The sequence below is a fragment of the Typopeltis vanoorti genome, chromosome 11 (genome assembly GCF_054136105.1).
Source record: "Typopeltis vanoorti isolate ZY-2024b chromosome 11, IOZ_Tvanoo_1.0, whole genome shotgun sequence".
Lineage (NCBI taxonomy): Eukaryota > Metazoa > Arthropoda > Arachnida > Uropygi > Thelyphonidae > Typopeltis > Typopeltis vanoorti.
Genome location: NC_143559.1, coordinates 53,489,694 through 53,505,127, shown reverse-complemented (window position 1 = coordinate 53,505,127; position 15,434 = coordinate 53,489,694). Strand labels below are relative to the sequence as shown.

General features: G+C 36.8%; 1 protein-coding gene across 1 annotated transcript in view; it reads left to right on the top strand.

Annotated features, from left to right (window-relative positions):
• LOC150101584 (homeobox protein OTX2-like) overlaps positions 1-5,470 on the top strand; it is a 99,644-nt gene extending 94,174 nt beyond the window's left edge. The window contains exon 3 of the mRNA XM_090400848.1: positions 4,904-5,470. Coding sequence (XP_090256974.1) covers positions 4,904-5,470 — 567 coding nt within the window. The remainder of the gene's footprint in view (positions 1-4,903) is intronic.
• Positions 5,471-15,434: the final 9,964 nt, after the last annotated feature.

Below are 15,434 nucleotides of genomic sequence, written 5' to 3'. Positions count from 1 at the left end.
ATTATAAATATTCCGGTAGGTGGTACTGTGTTCACGAATTGAATTTTCAGTTTTGATTACTCATAAGTTGGTACCCTGCTTTCCTGTTTCATAGGTTGGTATGTAACTGGAAACAGGAAGTTGTGTTCACTTCCAATTGCTTCCAATATCGGTTTATCAATTCTATATTCACTCTGCAACAGGCAGGTGTTCACGTGAGTTTTGAATTTATCTAAGTTAAATCAGTGCAATCATTGTTCAAAATGAGTAAAATAAGTAGTTACTTTATGCCAATGAGAAAAAAAGTAAGGCCGAAGAAGCAGAAATTGTTGAATCTACTTATGATCCTGTAAAACAGAAAACTAGCACCGAAAATACACTTGGTGAAGAGGATCACGAAACCAAGACGAAGAAGTTGAACAGTAAGGAAATAAATGCTGCTTGGGAACTGACAAAGAAATACATAACAGCATCAATGTGTGAATGTATTCTGAAGGCCAAAAGGCTGAATAAGGTAGGTGTAAAATGGATGAATGAGGAGCTTAAGCATGAAATCTGGAAGAAGGTACTTTGAAGGCAGTACAAAATGAATAATGGTGATCAGTTACATGAAGAGTATAAAGAATAAACCAAGAGAGAGTGACTCACTTAGTAAGGAAAACAAAAGTGCAGTATGAGCAGATTGGCAAATCAAGACCAAGATTTGCCATCTTGGGACTAAGTTTTCCCAAGATCAACTGCTGCAGAAGACAATGTTAAGGTATTAAATGATCACTTTATAAGGATGTTTCATCCTGATCAGGCCATAATCATGAGGAACTTAAGTGTAGAGGACATAGGAGGGGATGGCTTAATTGTGAGTGAGCAGGAAGTATTTGAGGAAATAAACTTGGATGTCAATAAGGTGATAGGATTTGATGACATATCACCATGCATCTTAAGGGATTGGCAGTAGCATTGGCATGCCTGTTTAATAAGTCTAACAACAGCGTTTCAAGGGAGTGAAAGGAGGGTAAAATTGTTCTGCTGAATAAAAGTGATGATAATGCTGTAGCTTCAAATTATAGGACAATCTGTGTATCTAGAGTTGTGGTGAAGGTACTGGAGAGATTGGTAAGACGTAGGATACAAAAATGGGTTGATAATAGCAGTATTCTTTGTGGTTATCTGGAAGGGTTTGTTAAGGGGAGATCACGTTTTACTAACTTATGTACTATAACAAGGTGAGAAATACCTTTGACAGGGGAGATGCATATACAATGTGTACTTGGATTTTGCAAAAGCTTTTGATAGACTGCCATATGACAAACTGTTAAATAAATTGAAACAGATAGGATTGGATAACAGACTTCTGAGTTGGATCAGTGAGTGGCTGTCAAGTATCAGAAAGTTGGATATGGGAGTGCTGTATCCTAAAAGAGGAAGGTCACTGGTGATGCACTGCAGGGGTCAGTTTTGGAACCATTATTATACAATAATATGCAGCTGTTTGCAGATGATGCAAAATTGGGGAGAGTAATGTAGAGTCAAGCAGATGTTAGGGCCTTGCAGAACTTGAATAGATTGCATGAAAGGGCAGGTAAGTGGAACTTTCAGTTCACTGTTGCAAAGTGTAAGTTTTTGAGATTTGGCAAGCAATGATGGGAGGCAAAGTATACACTTGGTGGGCAAATTTTAAAGGACGTGAGAGATCTAGGAATGATGATGGACAAGGACCTGAAATTCAAAGGCCACATTTCACAAGTTGTGTAGATGTCACATTGATAATGGCAATGATGCAGAGGACCTGATATGCAGAAATAGAGAGGTTATGATGCCATTGTATAAGGCCTTGATCAGGCCTCATATGGATTATGATGCACAGATTTGGTCACCAGGTTTTAATTGTGATGAGAATATGTTGGAAAGGGTCCAGAGAAGATTCTCAAAAGTTGTCAGCTGTCTTTGGAATGTGGAGTATGAGGACAGATTGAGAGAATGCAAGTTGCAGAGCCTTGTGAATAGGAGGAAGAGGGGAGGGGGATATGATTGAGACATAAACTAGTCAGGGGTTGTTATCAGGTTGACATGGAAGAGATTTTTCATGGAATGGGAGAAGGGAGGGTAGAACAAGAGGCAATTGTTAGAAACTGTATATAATTTTCTGCATTGCAATACGAGTAGGCTCTATGGAACCGATGACTGCTATTTTCCTCATAATGGTGAATGAGTTGAGGGTTTTGTCATTGTTTGGGAAATCTGCTGTTCCAAGTTTTATGCTACAGTGATTATTACTGCTTCTTTTCCTGTGTTCTTCCTGTGTTCTTGTGTTCCTGTGTACTTCCTCTAGTACTTCCCCTTAGTACTTCTAGGTTGGAGTCGAAGTTTTTTGTTTGGAGGTTTATATACTGACAAGTTTTCAGGCTGCTTAAGTTTGGCATATAAATTTCTGTTCTGTTGGTTTCAAAGTTTTTAGTGAGGGGGGGACAGCAATTTCATTATGGATACATGGTAAATTTCTGTAGTTCTAGAATTTTATTGTTCAAGTCATTGTCATTCCAGCTGATAATCTGTAGTGGACAGCCGCTGATTAAAAAAAAAATGTGGAGCGCATCATCTGAGCGTGTTTCAGCATGACTTCTTTGGCTTCTTGTGCGGAGTTGGTTTGGCTGAAGTCAATTAACATTTCTCCTGTTATGTTTGCCACACATGTAGTGCTGGATTTGCTTGTATATTGGACATTAGGTCGTGTTGATCTTGTTTTGGGGATTGCAATCTCTGCATAGGTTTTCTTGGTTATTGGAGATTCTGAAAGGAGTACAGCTTGATGAGGTGTATTTGTTTCCAGTGATAGTTTTCGTTGAGTGATTTATGTTATGCATAGGTTGAGATCTCTGGTTAAGTGTGAAATATGAGCAGCCTCTGTAGTTGGCAGAATGAAAGCCCCCTCATAACATATTTCACTGGTTATGTTCTTGGTTCTTTTTTGTAGTAGGCAGTTGCATGCTTGTCTCTGCAAATCAAACATTGATACTTCACCTTGTAGTAACTTTGGACATGACCAAACCACTTGCATTGATGGCATTGTGTGATGGTGGCTTTGTTTCCAGGATTCTGTTTTTGTAACCAGGTCACAGACTGACTGAAGATCATATGTGTCAGTGATCCTTGCTTATTTCAACTAGTATTAGAGAATATGGAGTTTTGTCTGTCCTATTTGTTTGGCTAACTTTCATTGAATTGAAGCCTTTATTTTGAAGATATGTTGTAATTTCATCTGTGGAAATGGACTCCGTTTCTTGTTGTAGTACAACTTTGTGAGGTTTTTCCTCACTGTTTAGGGCAAATGTGTAATATGACAAGTTATTATCAAGGAATTTGTTAAGCTCCCAGTAATCTGAAACAGCTTTGGGTAGAATACATATTCCTTCACCCATATTTCTAGCTTTTGTGAAGGTGATCTTCAGGATCTTTGTTGCAGCCACAACCATCCAGTGCTCCTTTGCATGAAGAATGACTGGAGGTAGGTATATTCTTTCTTTAGGATTTGCAGTGTTATCGGGCTTTATTAGGTTGGAGGTATCTCTCTCTGGAGGGAGAAATTTTATTTCTTTTTTTTCATTGTTCCCTGAAATTCATCATGATATGGATCTTACTGTTGTGAGGTGTGTCCAGAAATGGATGGATTACACTGAGTGTTGTGAGACTTGTGATATCCTCTAGATTAAAACTGACAGGTAGATCTGAAAATGTTGGGCCATTTATCAGCCAGTGCAGATGACTGGTAACTATGGTAGTCTGAGGTGTCTTTTTTTTTGGCTTCAGTAGGGGGGAAATCTTGACCCTAGCATAGCAGAGGCCAGTTGCTGCCTAAGATTTTTCTAAGTCACATGAATACATGAAATCATTATACACTTGGTCAAAGTCCATCTAATTTATTTATGTTCTCTCCATACTGGTATTACAATATTAGCATGAATACTTTGAACAAACACAAACAAACTGGCCTACCTCTGAATTATTCTCACCAAAAATTGTAAAGAAATGTGCACTAAATAACAAATCGGGATGCATGACTTACTAGGGGTGGGGGGAAACCCACCCCACCTAATCCATGCTCCTAGCACTCAGTCTACAGTTTTTCCATTATTTATGTAAGTTTGTGTGTATATAAGTTATACACATATAAAACTTTTAATGATGTAAATTGATGACCAAACTGATGTGTGTTCCCTTAAGCCAAGCTATTTAGAATAAGTTTTGTTTGTGAAAATTGTCAATTTTTTGTTTGCATATATCTGATATAAATAAACACTTTATTTACATCATTCATGTACATACATCATTCACAATTGCTTAAAAACATTATGAAACCATTACATGCATTTACCTCTTCATTCTCTACAGAATTGTGATTCTACAGAGACTGTCTCATGAAATAAAGTATAAAGCATGGTATTTTTCACAAAAATAATAAACTGATTGTGACAAATACACCATAACCTGTATAACACTTTATATTAAGTCTGGATGATTAAACACAAGTTATCTGTGATACAAAAGCACAGCTCATTCGAAAGGGAAAAATGAATCATCAGTTTAAACCAGGGCACAGAAAGTTCATTAATTTTTCATTTAGTTTTCTCCATCTAGTCAATACTAAAAAATTAAATATTTAACTAAATTGACACATCTGTAATAAATTCTTTATAATACACCTGCTTGAAATTTGAATTTCAGGCAGGTCTCTAATAAAGAATAAAAAATTATGTTAGAAAAATAATGTGAGGTAATTAATTATATGGAAGTGAATATAACATGAATACACAAAATGCAACTTAGATATACTGTAATAACTTTATACAAATCCCGTTATTTTATTTGAAAATGTTATATTATCTCCCTAACAGTTATATGTCAAACCATCTTTCTTTTTATGCAATAGGTATGGTTTAAAAATCGTAGAGCAAAAACTCGGCAGCAACTGCAAATGGAACAACAGAGTGGAGCTGGAAATTCTAAGCAGCGCTCCAAAGTGAAAACCCAATCTGCTCCCAGCTCACCGGTTAATAAAGAATCCGTATACAAACCACAAATTCTGCCAACAACTCTCACATCTTGTGTGCCAGGAATGAATTCTAATAGTAACAATAATGCCATTTGGAGTCCTGCTGTTCTTTCTTCTGTGAATGACTATGTATCTAGCAACAGCTGTATGCAGCGATCACCTTATCAAATGAATAGTTGTCAAACCCCTCAAAATTCAAACTGTTACTCTCAAACATATGCAGCTTCATCATATTATGGAAATATGAATATGGAATATCTTCCTCCTTCTATGCCACATCCACAATTAAATTTTGCTTCTATGTCAACAAACATGGCATCTCATATGTCTAATCATACTATTCCTCAGCCATTGACTCCACGCACCACTGTTAATGGTGGACTTCCTCCAAGTGAATGTCTAGAGTCTTCAGATAAAGCACCTTGGAAATTTCATTCTCTGTAAATATATTGATTTAGAATGTTCGTGAAAAGGAATGATTGCTGACGCATGTAGAGAAGTTTGTTGCATTTTAAGTTTGCCTTGTATTATACTTTTTTCCCCCTCTCTCTAATGTAACCACTTTTAAATGCCATGAAAGTATTAAAATAAAAGTTATCCTGTTAGATTCTGTCTTTTGTGTAATTTTAGAGAAACTATACTATTGACCTTGCTAAATTTTACTGTTTATTTAAAAATATGTTATGGATGTTAAACATGTGGATAAGCTGTGATTTGTATATTTATTCAAAAAAAAAAAAAAAAAAAAAAAAAAAAGCAGTAACGAAAATATAGTATTGGTGATTTCGAACACATACATACTTGCACAATATCTAATGATGAGATCTGCATTATTAAAATTTAAAAAAAATAATAAACTGCCGATATTGAACTAACATTTGTACTGTAGCATAATGAATACATTTTGCATCCTTGTGGCAGGTAGTAGCAGTATGTGCCCCAAATCATGTTTATTTACCTAAGTAGCACATAGAGATGCAGTGACAGTGTCTTGAGTTGAGAATATTAATGAAAAGTAACTGTGCTTATTAAAACAATAAAATGTTTTAAGAATGATCACTTATAAGACCAGCAAATTATATTTAACAGACCAATATTTCATAATCTTTCGATAATTTTTTTAAGTAAGCATTAACATTGTCATTAAATTTATTGTTGTCATGCATTTGTGATCCTTTCCAAAATCACTAAAGATGTAGTAGCCAACATACAAGTTGAGACCATCACAAATGTGCATTAAACATAGCAGGAAAAATAAATAAATAAATAAATAAAAAGAATAATAAAAAAAGTGAATGACCAGAGAAACTATCATTATATTTCTTTCTTCTTTTTGATTGTAAAAAGGCAATCACAAATTTCATATTTGATATATAAAGAAATAATTCACGCACATACAAAAGATTTATCATCACTTCCAAATGGCTCTGAATCATATCCATAATAAAGGATTTTTTCATATCATTTTTAGTAGAATAGCTAATTATACTCAAATTATAAACTCAAATAACTTAGTATTAAAGTCATATGCATATAACATTTATCTTTCTAATTTTATGTAAAGTTGAAAAAAAATTTATTTAAAAAATTATGTACTGTTTTTACACTGCATTTCTCAATAATTTTCTGTGTAGAGCAATGATACCAATAACAAATTATATTTACATTGCTTTCAGTATGGAACAGTATCCATAGTTTTCTGGTATATGAAAAGATCAGCTTATGATCAGATTTTTTCCTCCTGCAAAAAGGCTATTTTCAGAAAAACTAATGTCAATTCTTAAAAAAAAAATGCTGCATAAATTTGGCAATGTCACTTTTAATTGCATTTGTATTAGACATTTCTGTAGTGAAAGAGCCATGCTACCTCCAATCGGGGAGAGCAAGCAACCATGTGGTCTTGACCTGAGAGATTACCAGGCATGTAGAATTTTTAGCTATGAAAGTATGTGTGAATATATGAAGACTTACAAAGCAGATGATAATGACAAACTGAGGAGCCAGTTTAGCAGTACCATGCCATAAGAATTTGAAAGGGAAATATGTTAGCAGTGCATGGAACATGGTCAATGGATGTTTGGAGAAAGCAGCATCAGAGTGTATATACCCAGTCAGGAGGATAGATCAGATAGTAGTTCAATGGATGAGAAGCATTTAAGCAGGAGTTGCAGATAGAGAAAAAGTTGTGGAGGATACATAAAGAAAGGCAATCAGCCAGCTTGTGAGCAGTACAAGGCATAGGCTGGAAGGGTGACCTGTTTGATAAGGAAAGATGAAGCTAGTTGCTAAGGCTAAAAGAAATGCCAATGAATTCTTTAGCTATGGGGTGAATAAACGAAAGAATGACTGTGGAAAGATGAATGCTGATGGTAGGGAGTTAAGCAAAGAAAATGGCTCATTAACTGAGTGAACATTCTGCAAAGCATACACCTTCCAGATGGAGATATTACATTGATTGATGTGGGAATAAAGGTGATGAATTGCAAAATGTTCTGCTATATCATAAGCAGGATGACAGACATGGGATTAGATGTGATAATAGCCTATAATACAAAAATATGCAAGGGAATTGGCAGATTCTCCAACCAAGTTATTTAATTTATGCCTTGGCTCTGGGAAGGAGTTCAGGAGATGTTAAGAAAGCAAAAGAGTTCTACCGTACAAAGGAATTTTTGAGATAGAGGCAGCAATAAATAGGTCAATCAGTATCTCACTAGTGGTAGTTAAGGTATTGGTAAAATTAGTAAAAGATAGAATTCAGTCCTAAGTGGACAGGAATACGATACTATATGGAGAAACCATTATTTTGTGCAGGGCAGGTCTTACCATAGTAATCAGCTCACTTTTTATAATAAAGTGACAACTGAGTTGCATAAAGAAAATGGGTATGTAATGATAATATAGCAAAACATTTGACAGGATGACATATGGAACTCTACATAAAGTAGAGCAAACAGTGTGATCTGATAAGAGGGTGGCTGTTGGATAGATATTAAATAGTATGGGGAAAATTAATCCAGGAGAAGCTGGGTGATTAGTGTACCACAAAATAGTTCTTCAGTGACCGTTTCATTTGTACATCACCGACATAGGAAATTATTTCAACAACTAAAATAATCAGTTATTTTCTGATGATCGACAAAGAAATGAAATATTTAGTTGTTTGCTGATGATGTAGAGATCCTGCAGGATGCTTGAACAGACTGGCAGTATCGGCAAAGGATAATAGCTACTAGTTTATCACCAAGTGCAATGTCGTGTACTTTAAGATGAAAACATCTTGCATAATACACTGATGAGACTGAACTCATCAGTGTATTATGAAGTAAGGAAATTAAAGTAAGTGATTTGGGGTGATTGTGGACAAGGAGTTGAAGTGTAGAGAGTATCTTGCAAAAGTTGACAAAATGGCCATCATTTACTTGGTGGTTGTTGAAGCATACTGACAAACAGAGATAGGGAATTTATTACTCCTTCAGGACCACATCTGGACAACCAGATCTGCTGCCTTGATTAAATGGGGATGAGGATGTAGAAAAGAGGGAACCAGAGGCAAGTGACTAAGATTGTGGCAAGGCTATGGAATGCTCCCACTGAGGACAGACTGCAGGTTTGTGGGCACCACAGAGACTAGTGGATATGTGAAAAAGTGGAGACATGATAAATATGTTATTAAATCTGTTTTATAGGATTGACACTGGAGACTTTTCAATACATGGGGAAGGGGTCACCTGTGTAAATTATGTAATAGTGGTTAGCAAAGATGATAGGATTAGACCTCTTCTTGTATAGTGGTGAATGAGTTCAAGGAGAGGTGTGAATGGTTGTGAATATTTGTAAATAATGGTTAGCATAAATGTAAAACTGGTGATTTTTTATCTGTTTTATTGTGTTTCTTCCCTTAGAAAATTAGTCTCAGGTTGTGAGACTGAATTAGTGGATGAAACTCGGAATACAATTGAAAATGTGTGTGATGTAATGCCAGAGAGGATTGAGAGTGAGATTAAATGTGACACGAGAGTAAAAGTGTTGAATGAAAGAATAGTGTGACTGATGTAAAGAATGAAGAGTTGGCTGCAATGAGGGAGATAGCTCAGTGTGCAGAGTGATACACAGGGTGAAGCAGGAGCTGGAATGAATGCAGAAATATCTGGTGAGTGGATCAGCTGATAACATAAAGAAGTGCAAAATAAGAGAAATGAAGGCTTGACCAAGAGAGAGAGAAAAATAATGGAGTGAGTGTAGTATGGCGATTCAATCATAAAGGGTGTGATCGATGCAAGTTTCACAAAATTGTGCTTTCCAGGTGCGAAAATTACTGATGTTACTGAGGCTATTAGAGCACAAAAGGGTAGGGTGAAAGGAAAGATCGTAGTGGCTGGAAGGAATGATTTAAAAGGAGAAAAGTATGGCATGAGAGAGGACACGAAAGAATTACTGGAAGTAGCAAAAGAAAAGAGTGAGAGAGTTAAGATAGTCTGTTGCTGGCCGCAGTGTGACAGAGTACAGCTGAGAAGGAGAGCCATAATAGCAAATGACTTGATGCGTAGGTTATGCAGGAAGAGTGGTGAGGAGTCTGTGGATGTGTGGAGTGATTTGACAGGCGAAAGGACTTATGCAAGAAGGATGGTTTACATCTGAATGGATCTGATATTCAGAGACTGAAAAAAGTGTTGTTGAACGAAGTGAAAGTGTATGTGCAGAACCAGGGAAACTAGAGCTTTAAGGGGGAAAGAAGGGGGAAGCTGTTGAGTGGATATGTAGAAATCAGTGAGGCAGGTTGAGCGCAAAAATGTGTATAATATGCCTAAGTTTCTACCACTTGTAACAAACCAGAATGGGATAGTTAGTATAAAGCATCAGGACAGTGATGGGTTTAAGAGGCTTTTGCACTTTATGTACACTAATGCCAGGAGCATTCAGAACAAGCAGGAGGAATTTTTGGCATTGGTTGGCTCACTGGGCCAACCAATGGCTAACATGACTAACAGAAGATGATATAGTTAGTGAGATAGAAAGTGAAGGATATAGTGTGTTAAGAGAGGAGATAGAGAGAGAGAGAAGAATTGGGGGGGGGGGTGTTGATGATGGCCGATGAATTGCAACCAAAGAGAGTAGAAGTTCAACTGCAGGCCAGGGAAAATAGCACATTTGAGGCTATCTGGTGTGAGATTGAGGCCAACAGAACAAAATATACAGTTGGAAGCTGCTATAGACCAGGGGATGGAAAAGCTGGAGATAGTATGCACTGGCAAATAGACTCAATGATTGGAGAGCAGATAATTATTATGGTGATTTCAACTATGGGAACATAGATTGGAAGGAGAAGAGGACACATGGGTGGAAGGAAATGGATTTTATGCAGTTACTAAGGAATAATTACCTGAGACAGCAGGTAATGGAATACTAGGGGTTCAAAAGTGTTCGATCTAGTAATTAAATCTGAGAATTTGTCTATAATGAATATGACCACATTGCCACCAACTGGTGAGAGTGATCATATGGTCTTGACCTGGGAGATGGCTAAATGTGTGGAATCTTCAGTTGAGATGGGGTATATGTGAAATTACAGGTCTGGTAAGTATGACAAGCTTAGGAGATTGCTTGGATCAGTGCCTTGGCAGGTAAAATTGCAAGGAAAGGGCTACATGTTGATACTGCATGAGAAGTGATAAGGGAGTGTTTGAGGGAGGTAATGGCAGACTGCATACCTAGAGTCAGGAGAGTAAATCAAGTGGGAGTTAAATGGATGAATATCATCAAGCTGGATCTGCAAAAAAAAAAAAAAAAAAACAATTGTGGAGGGAATTTAAGGAGAAAGGTGACCTGCAGGCAGATGAATAGTACATAGAACTGGCTCGAAGGGTAATTAGTGTGGTAAGAAAGGCAAAAGCAAATTATGAAAGGTAGTTAGCAATGCAGGCTAAAGAGAATCCCAAACAGTTCTTTTAATATGCTGCAAGTAAAAGAATGTATATGGCAGAATGATTTTAAGGAATGCCCATGATAGGGAGGTAACTGAATCAGTCGAAATAGTAGAATTACTAAGTTTACACTTTGCAAGAGTATATCATCTAGTGGTCATATTGCAGTAATGAGAGCCAAAGGCTTATACGGGAACTGAGGTAAATGAAATGGAAGTGCAAAGGTCAATGCCCCTGACCATATCGTTTAATATAAGTCAGCTCTGGGTTAGTCCCGAGGGGATGGAAAGAGGGGAAAATTAGTTCCATTGCATAAAGGAGGCTCGAAGACTGATGTAGCAAATTACCAACCAATCAGAATATCATGGAGAAGTTGGTCAAGAGCAAAATACAGGAATGGATAGATGGAAATGGGATACTGTATGGGGGAGCAGCATGGTTTGTGAAGGGTAAGTCATGCCTCAGTAACTTGCTCATATTTTATAATATAGTGACAGCTGTGTTGGATAAAGGTAATGGGTTTACAGCAGTGGTCTCCAAAGTGGTCAATATCGACCCCCAGGGATCGATATAACATTGTTAGGGATCGATAGAAAAATATAAGACATCATTGTATGGGTAATATTTAATTCAGTTAACTTGGATTATCTCCATCCTGAATGACAACACAATTAAGAGTGAATCGTGGGAACAGTGACATGAATAGGACCTGTAAGATGGAGCAAGGTCATGAAAATAGTTATGGAGGCCAATCAAGTGGCCAGAATGACGTATTTACTAATAAACGGATGTTAGTGGTTCCTGCCCGGCCGGCGTGGCGGGAGCGAGATTGAATATGTGTAAGTATAAGTAAATAAGAACCGTGCACGTGTTGATCCAGTCTCATTTTTGTGCATCAACATACAAGTGAGCGTTAATGTTCTAAAATTCATCAGCATACATATTATAATTCAATCGTTATCCATTCACGAACTAAACTTCTCTATGTTGAAGAGTTCAGCAGGGCTGGTAATAATACCAGTAGTTTATTAATATCACTAGTAATACCAGTGATATTACTAGTGATAGTAATAGTAGTAGTAAAAGTAATTTAATAATAATATACTATATATATATATATATATATATACACACTATATTATACATACAATAAACACTATAACTATAAAATAAACAATCTAAAAACTCACATAAGCGTCTTTTTTGCTTGTCCTATTATAATTACATAATAGTAAAATAGAGGGGGTTGATAAAAAGTCAAGAAACTCTTGAAGAGGTCGATAGTCAAAGAAGTTTGGCGACCCCTGGTTTACAGTGATACTGCTTGACTTTGCAAAGGCTTTTGACAGGAGACCACATGGAATTCTAATCAGTAAACTGCAGCACATGGGGAAGGATATAGGGTTGGTGAGAGATATCAGAGAGTAGTTAATTCAGGAGTAGAATCCAAAAGAAGGCATGTGACTAGTGGGAGGCTGCAAGGTTCTGTTCTCGGACTGCTACTGTTTAATTTGTTCATTAACGATATATGAAAGGAACTGTTCAGTTATTTGCCAATGAATCAAAGTTGGGTAGAGCAATAGTTAATACAAATGTCAAAATTTTGCAGGATGATTTGGATAGCTTGGCAGACTGGGCAAAGGAGAATGGATATCAGTTTAATGTAGCAAAGTGTAAGGTTATGAATTTTGGGGGTGAAAAAAATTACCAGCTGCATACCACATTGGTGGAACTGTATTCTAGGAAATTGATGAAACCAGAGACCTGGAAGTGTTAGTGGATAGAGAGATAAAGTTTATGGGGCACATAGCAAAAGTGGCTGAAGCAGCTCATCAGATCACTGGGTTACTGAGGAATGAATACTTTGACAAACAGGTTATTCCTCTTTATCGAGCCTTGATAAGACCCCATCTTGACTACTGTGCGCAGATCTAGGCACCGGGGTTTCTTGCTGATGAGGAGGAGGTGGAGAGAATCCAGAGGTGAGTGAAAAGCAGGTCTATGGAATGAACCTTGTGAGAATAGGTTGAAGATTTGTGGGTTATAGAAACTGGCTGATAGGCAGAAAAGGGATGATATGATTGAGACATTCAAATTACTGAGGGGTTTTTACAAGATTAATTCAGTGGAAATTTTTCAGAACAGGTGTGGTAGTGGGAGAACTAGGGGCCATCCATGGAAACTGAACAAACGTGTAGTTAGCAACGGTGTTAGAACTAGGTTTTTTACTTGGAGAGTATTGAATGAGTGGAATAAGCTGCCAGAGTCGGTTGTGAATGCTATGACTTTGAATGAGTTCAAAGCAAAGTATGATAGATACTGTGCAGATGTTGGATAGTTCTTGACATGAATGTTTAGGGTCTCCCTCGATGATTCTAAGACTCCTTGGAGTTGCCCATTATAATAATAATAATTATTATTCAGAAATAATCATGCGTTTAAAACAACAATCCATCCCAACAAAATATATCTGATTATTAAAAACTGTATAAAAATTCAACAGCCAGTATAAAGTTAGAACATCAGGGAAAGGAATTTGTTATTGGGAGAGGAGTAAGACAAGGAGATCCTATGAGGGTAGTCTGAAAAGTTCTTGGCCTTGACCACAGATAGCAACACTACTACCAAGATTTTTTTTTTTTTTCTAGGTTGGTAAATCTGTCATAAGCATTCATGTGAAACCGCCAAAAGAAATTCATTCGAAGTTCATAAAAGTTTATGGGCACTCTTCTCCTTCGTTTTCGACAATTAAGAAATGGGCTGCCGAGTTTAAATGTAGCCGTATCAGCATTGAAGACGATCCACATGAAGAGCATCCAAAAAGCATAATAACACCAGAAATCAGTGATCAAGTGCACGATATGGTATAGGATGACTGGTGAGTCAAAGTGCGTGAAATTGCTGAGACTATAGGCATTTTCAAAAGAATGTGTAGGATATGTTTTGCACGAAGAATTGCAAATGAAAAAGCTTTGCACAAGATGGGTGCCGCACTTGCTCACAGCAGATCAAAAACACACTCGCATGAAAATCTCTGAACAGTGCTTGGAGCCTTTTAACAAGAATAAAACTGATTTTGTGCACCGATTTATTACTATGGATGAGACTTGGATTCACCATTACATACCAGAATCAAAACAATGGACAGAAGCTGGTTGTTCAGCACCAAAGAAGACAAAGGTGTTCCATCAGCAGGAAAGGTCATGGCAGACCTGGTTTGTAGAAGAAAAAAATCATATTTTCAGGACAATGCACCTGCCCATAAAGGTGTTTTGGCAATGGGAAAATTAAGGGATCTGCACTATGAATTGTTGGAACATCCACCCTATTCCCCAGATTTGGCTCCCTCTGACTTCAATCTCTTCGTCAAACTAAAACTCTTCCTCGCCAGTCAGCGTTTTTCTTCGAACCAATAGGTGATTGCTGCTGATCATAGGATATTTTGTAGATCATACTGAGAACCACTAGAGGGACAGGATAATGGTGCTGGAGCATCACTGGAATAAATGTATTAGTCTTAAGGGAAATTATGTTGAAAAATAAAAATAATTTTGAAATTATAAATTAGTTTTTTCATTGTTAGGCTGAGAACTTTTCAGCCTCATATATCACCTAAATTGTTTTCTACTACATTAGACAAAGAAAAGTATGGAATTAGCATCAATAGAAAAAATCTCAATCACATTTTAAAGATGACATTGTTCTTTTAACAAAAAATGAAGCAGCTCAGGAAATAATAAATAACCTTGACAGAGAAAGCAGGAAGAGAGGTTTAAAGATTAATCTAATTAAAATCAGACTGATTACAAATTCAGATCATACAAAATTAATAGTTAATTATGCTGAAATTGTAGAGGACAATATTTACCTTGGCAAACTAGTTTTAAGGAAAAACAAGATAAAGAAATAAGTAGAAGGATCATACAAGGAAACAAGGCATTTTGGTTGATATAAAGATTAATTGTTAGGAGATTTACCTATATGCCTAAAATGAAAGCTCTTTAATACATGCATTATCCCAGTGTTTATCTATGGAAGTGAGACATGGGCAACCACTAAAAAAACAGGAAGATACATTGTGTGTGTGTGGCCCAAAGATCCTTGGAGAGACGAATGCTCAATGTAACAAAAAGGGATAGAATAAGAAATAGTACAATTAGAGAGAGAGAGAGAGAGAGAGATGACTGGAGTAGATGATATTGTGAAGTGTTGTAAAGCATGTAAGTTGAGGTGGGCTGGCTATATTAGTAGACTGCCACATGAAAGTTGGACAAAATTAAGAACTGGGTGGATACCAAGAGAAGGAAAGGTCATCAGAGAACAGGATGAAGGGATGATCTACAAAGATTTGACATGAGATGATGGACACTGGCTAAAAACAGGCAGAACTGGAAAGTTAAGAGGGAGGCCAGCCTATATCCAGCACTGGATAGAAAGAGGCTAAAGAAGTGTCATATCTTAGTGTATTTGGTGTTTTTATAACA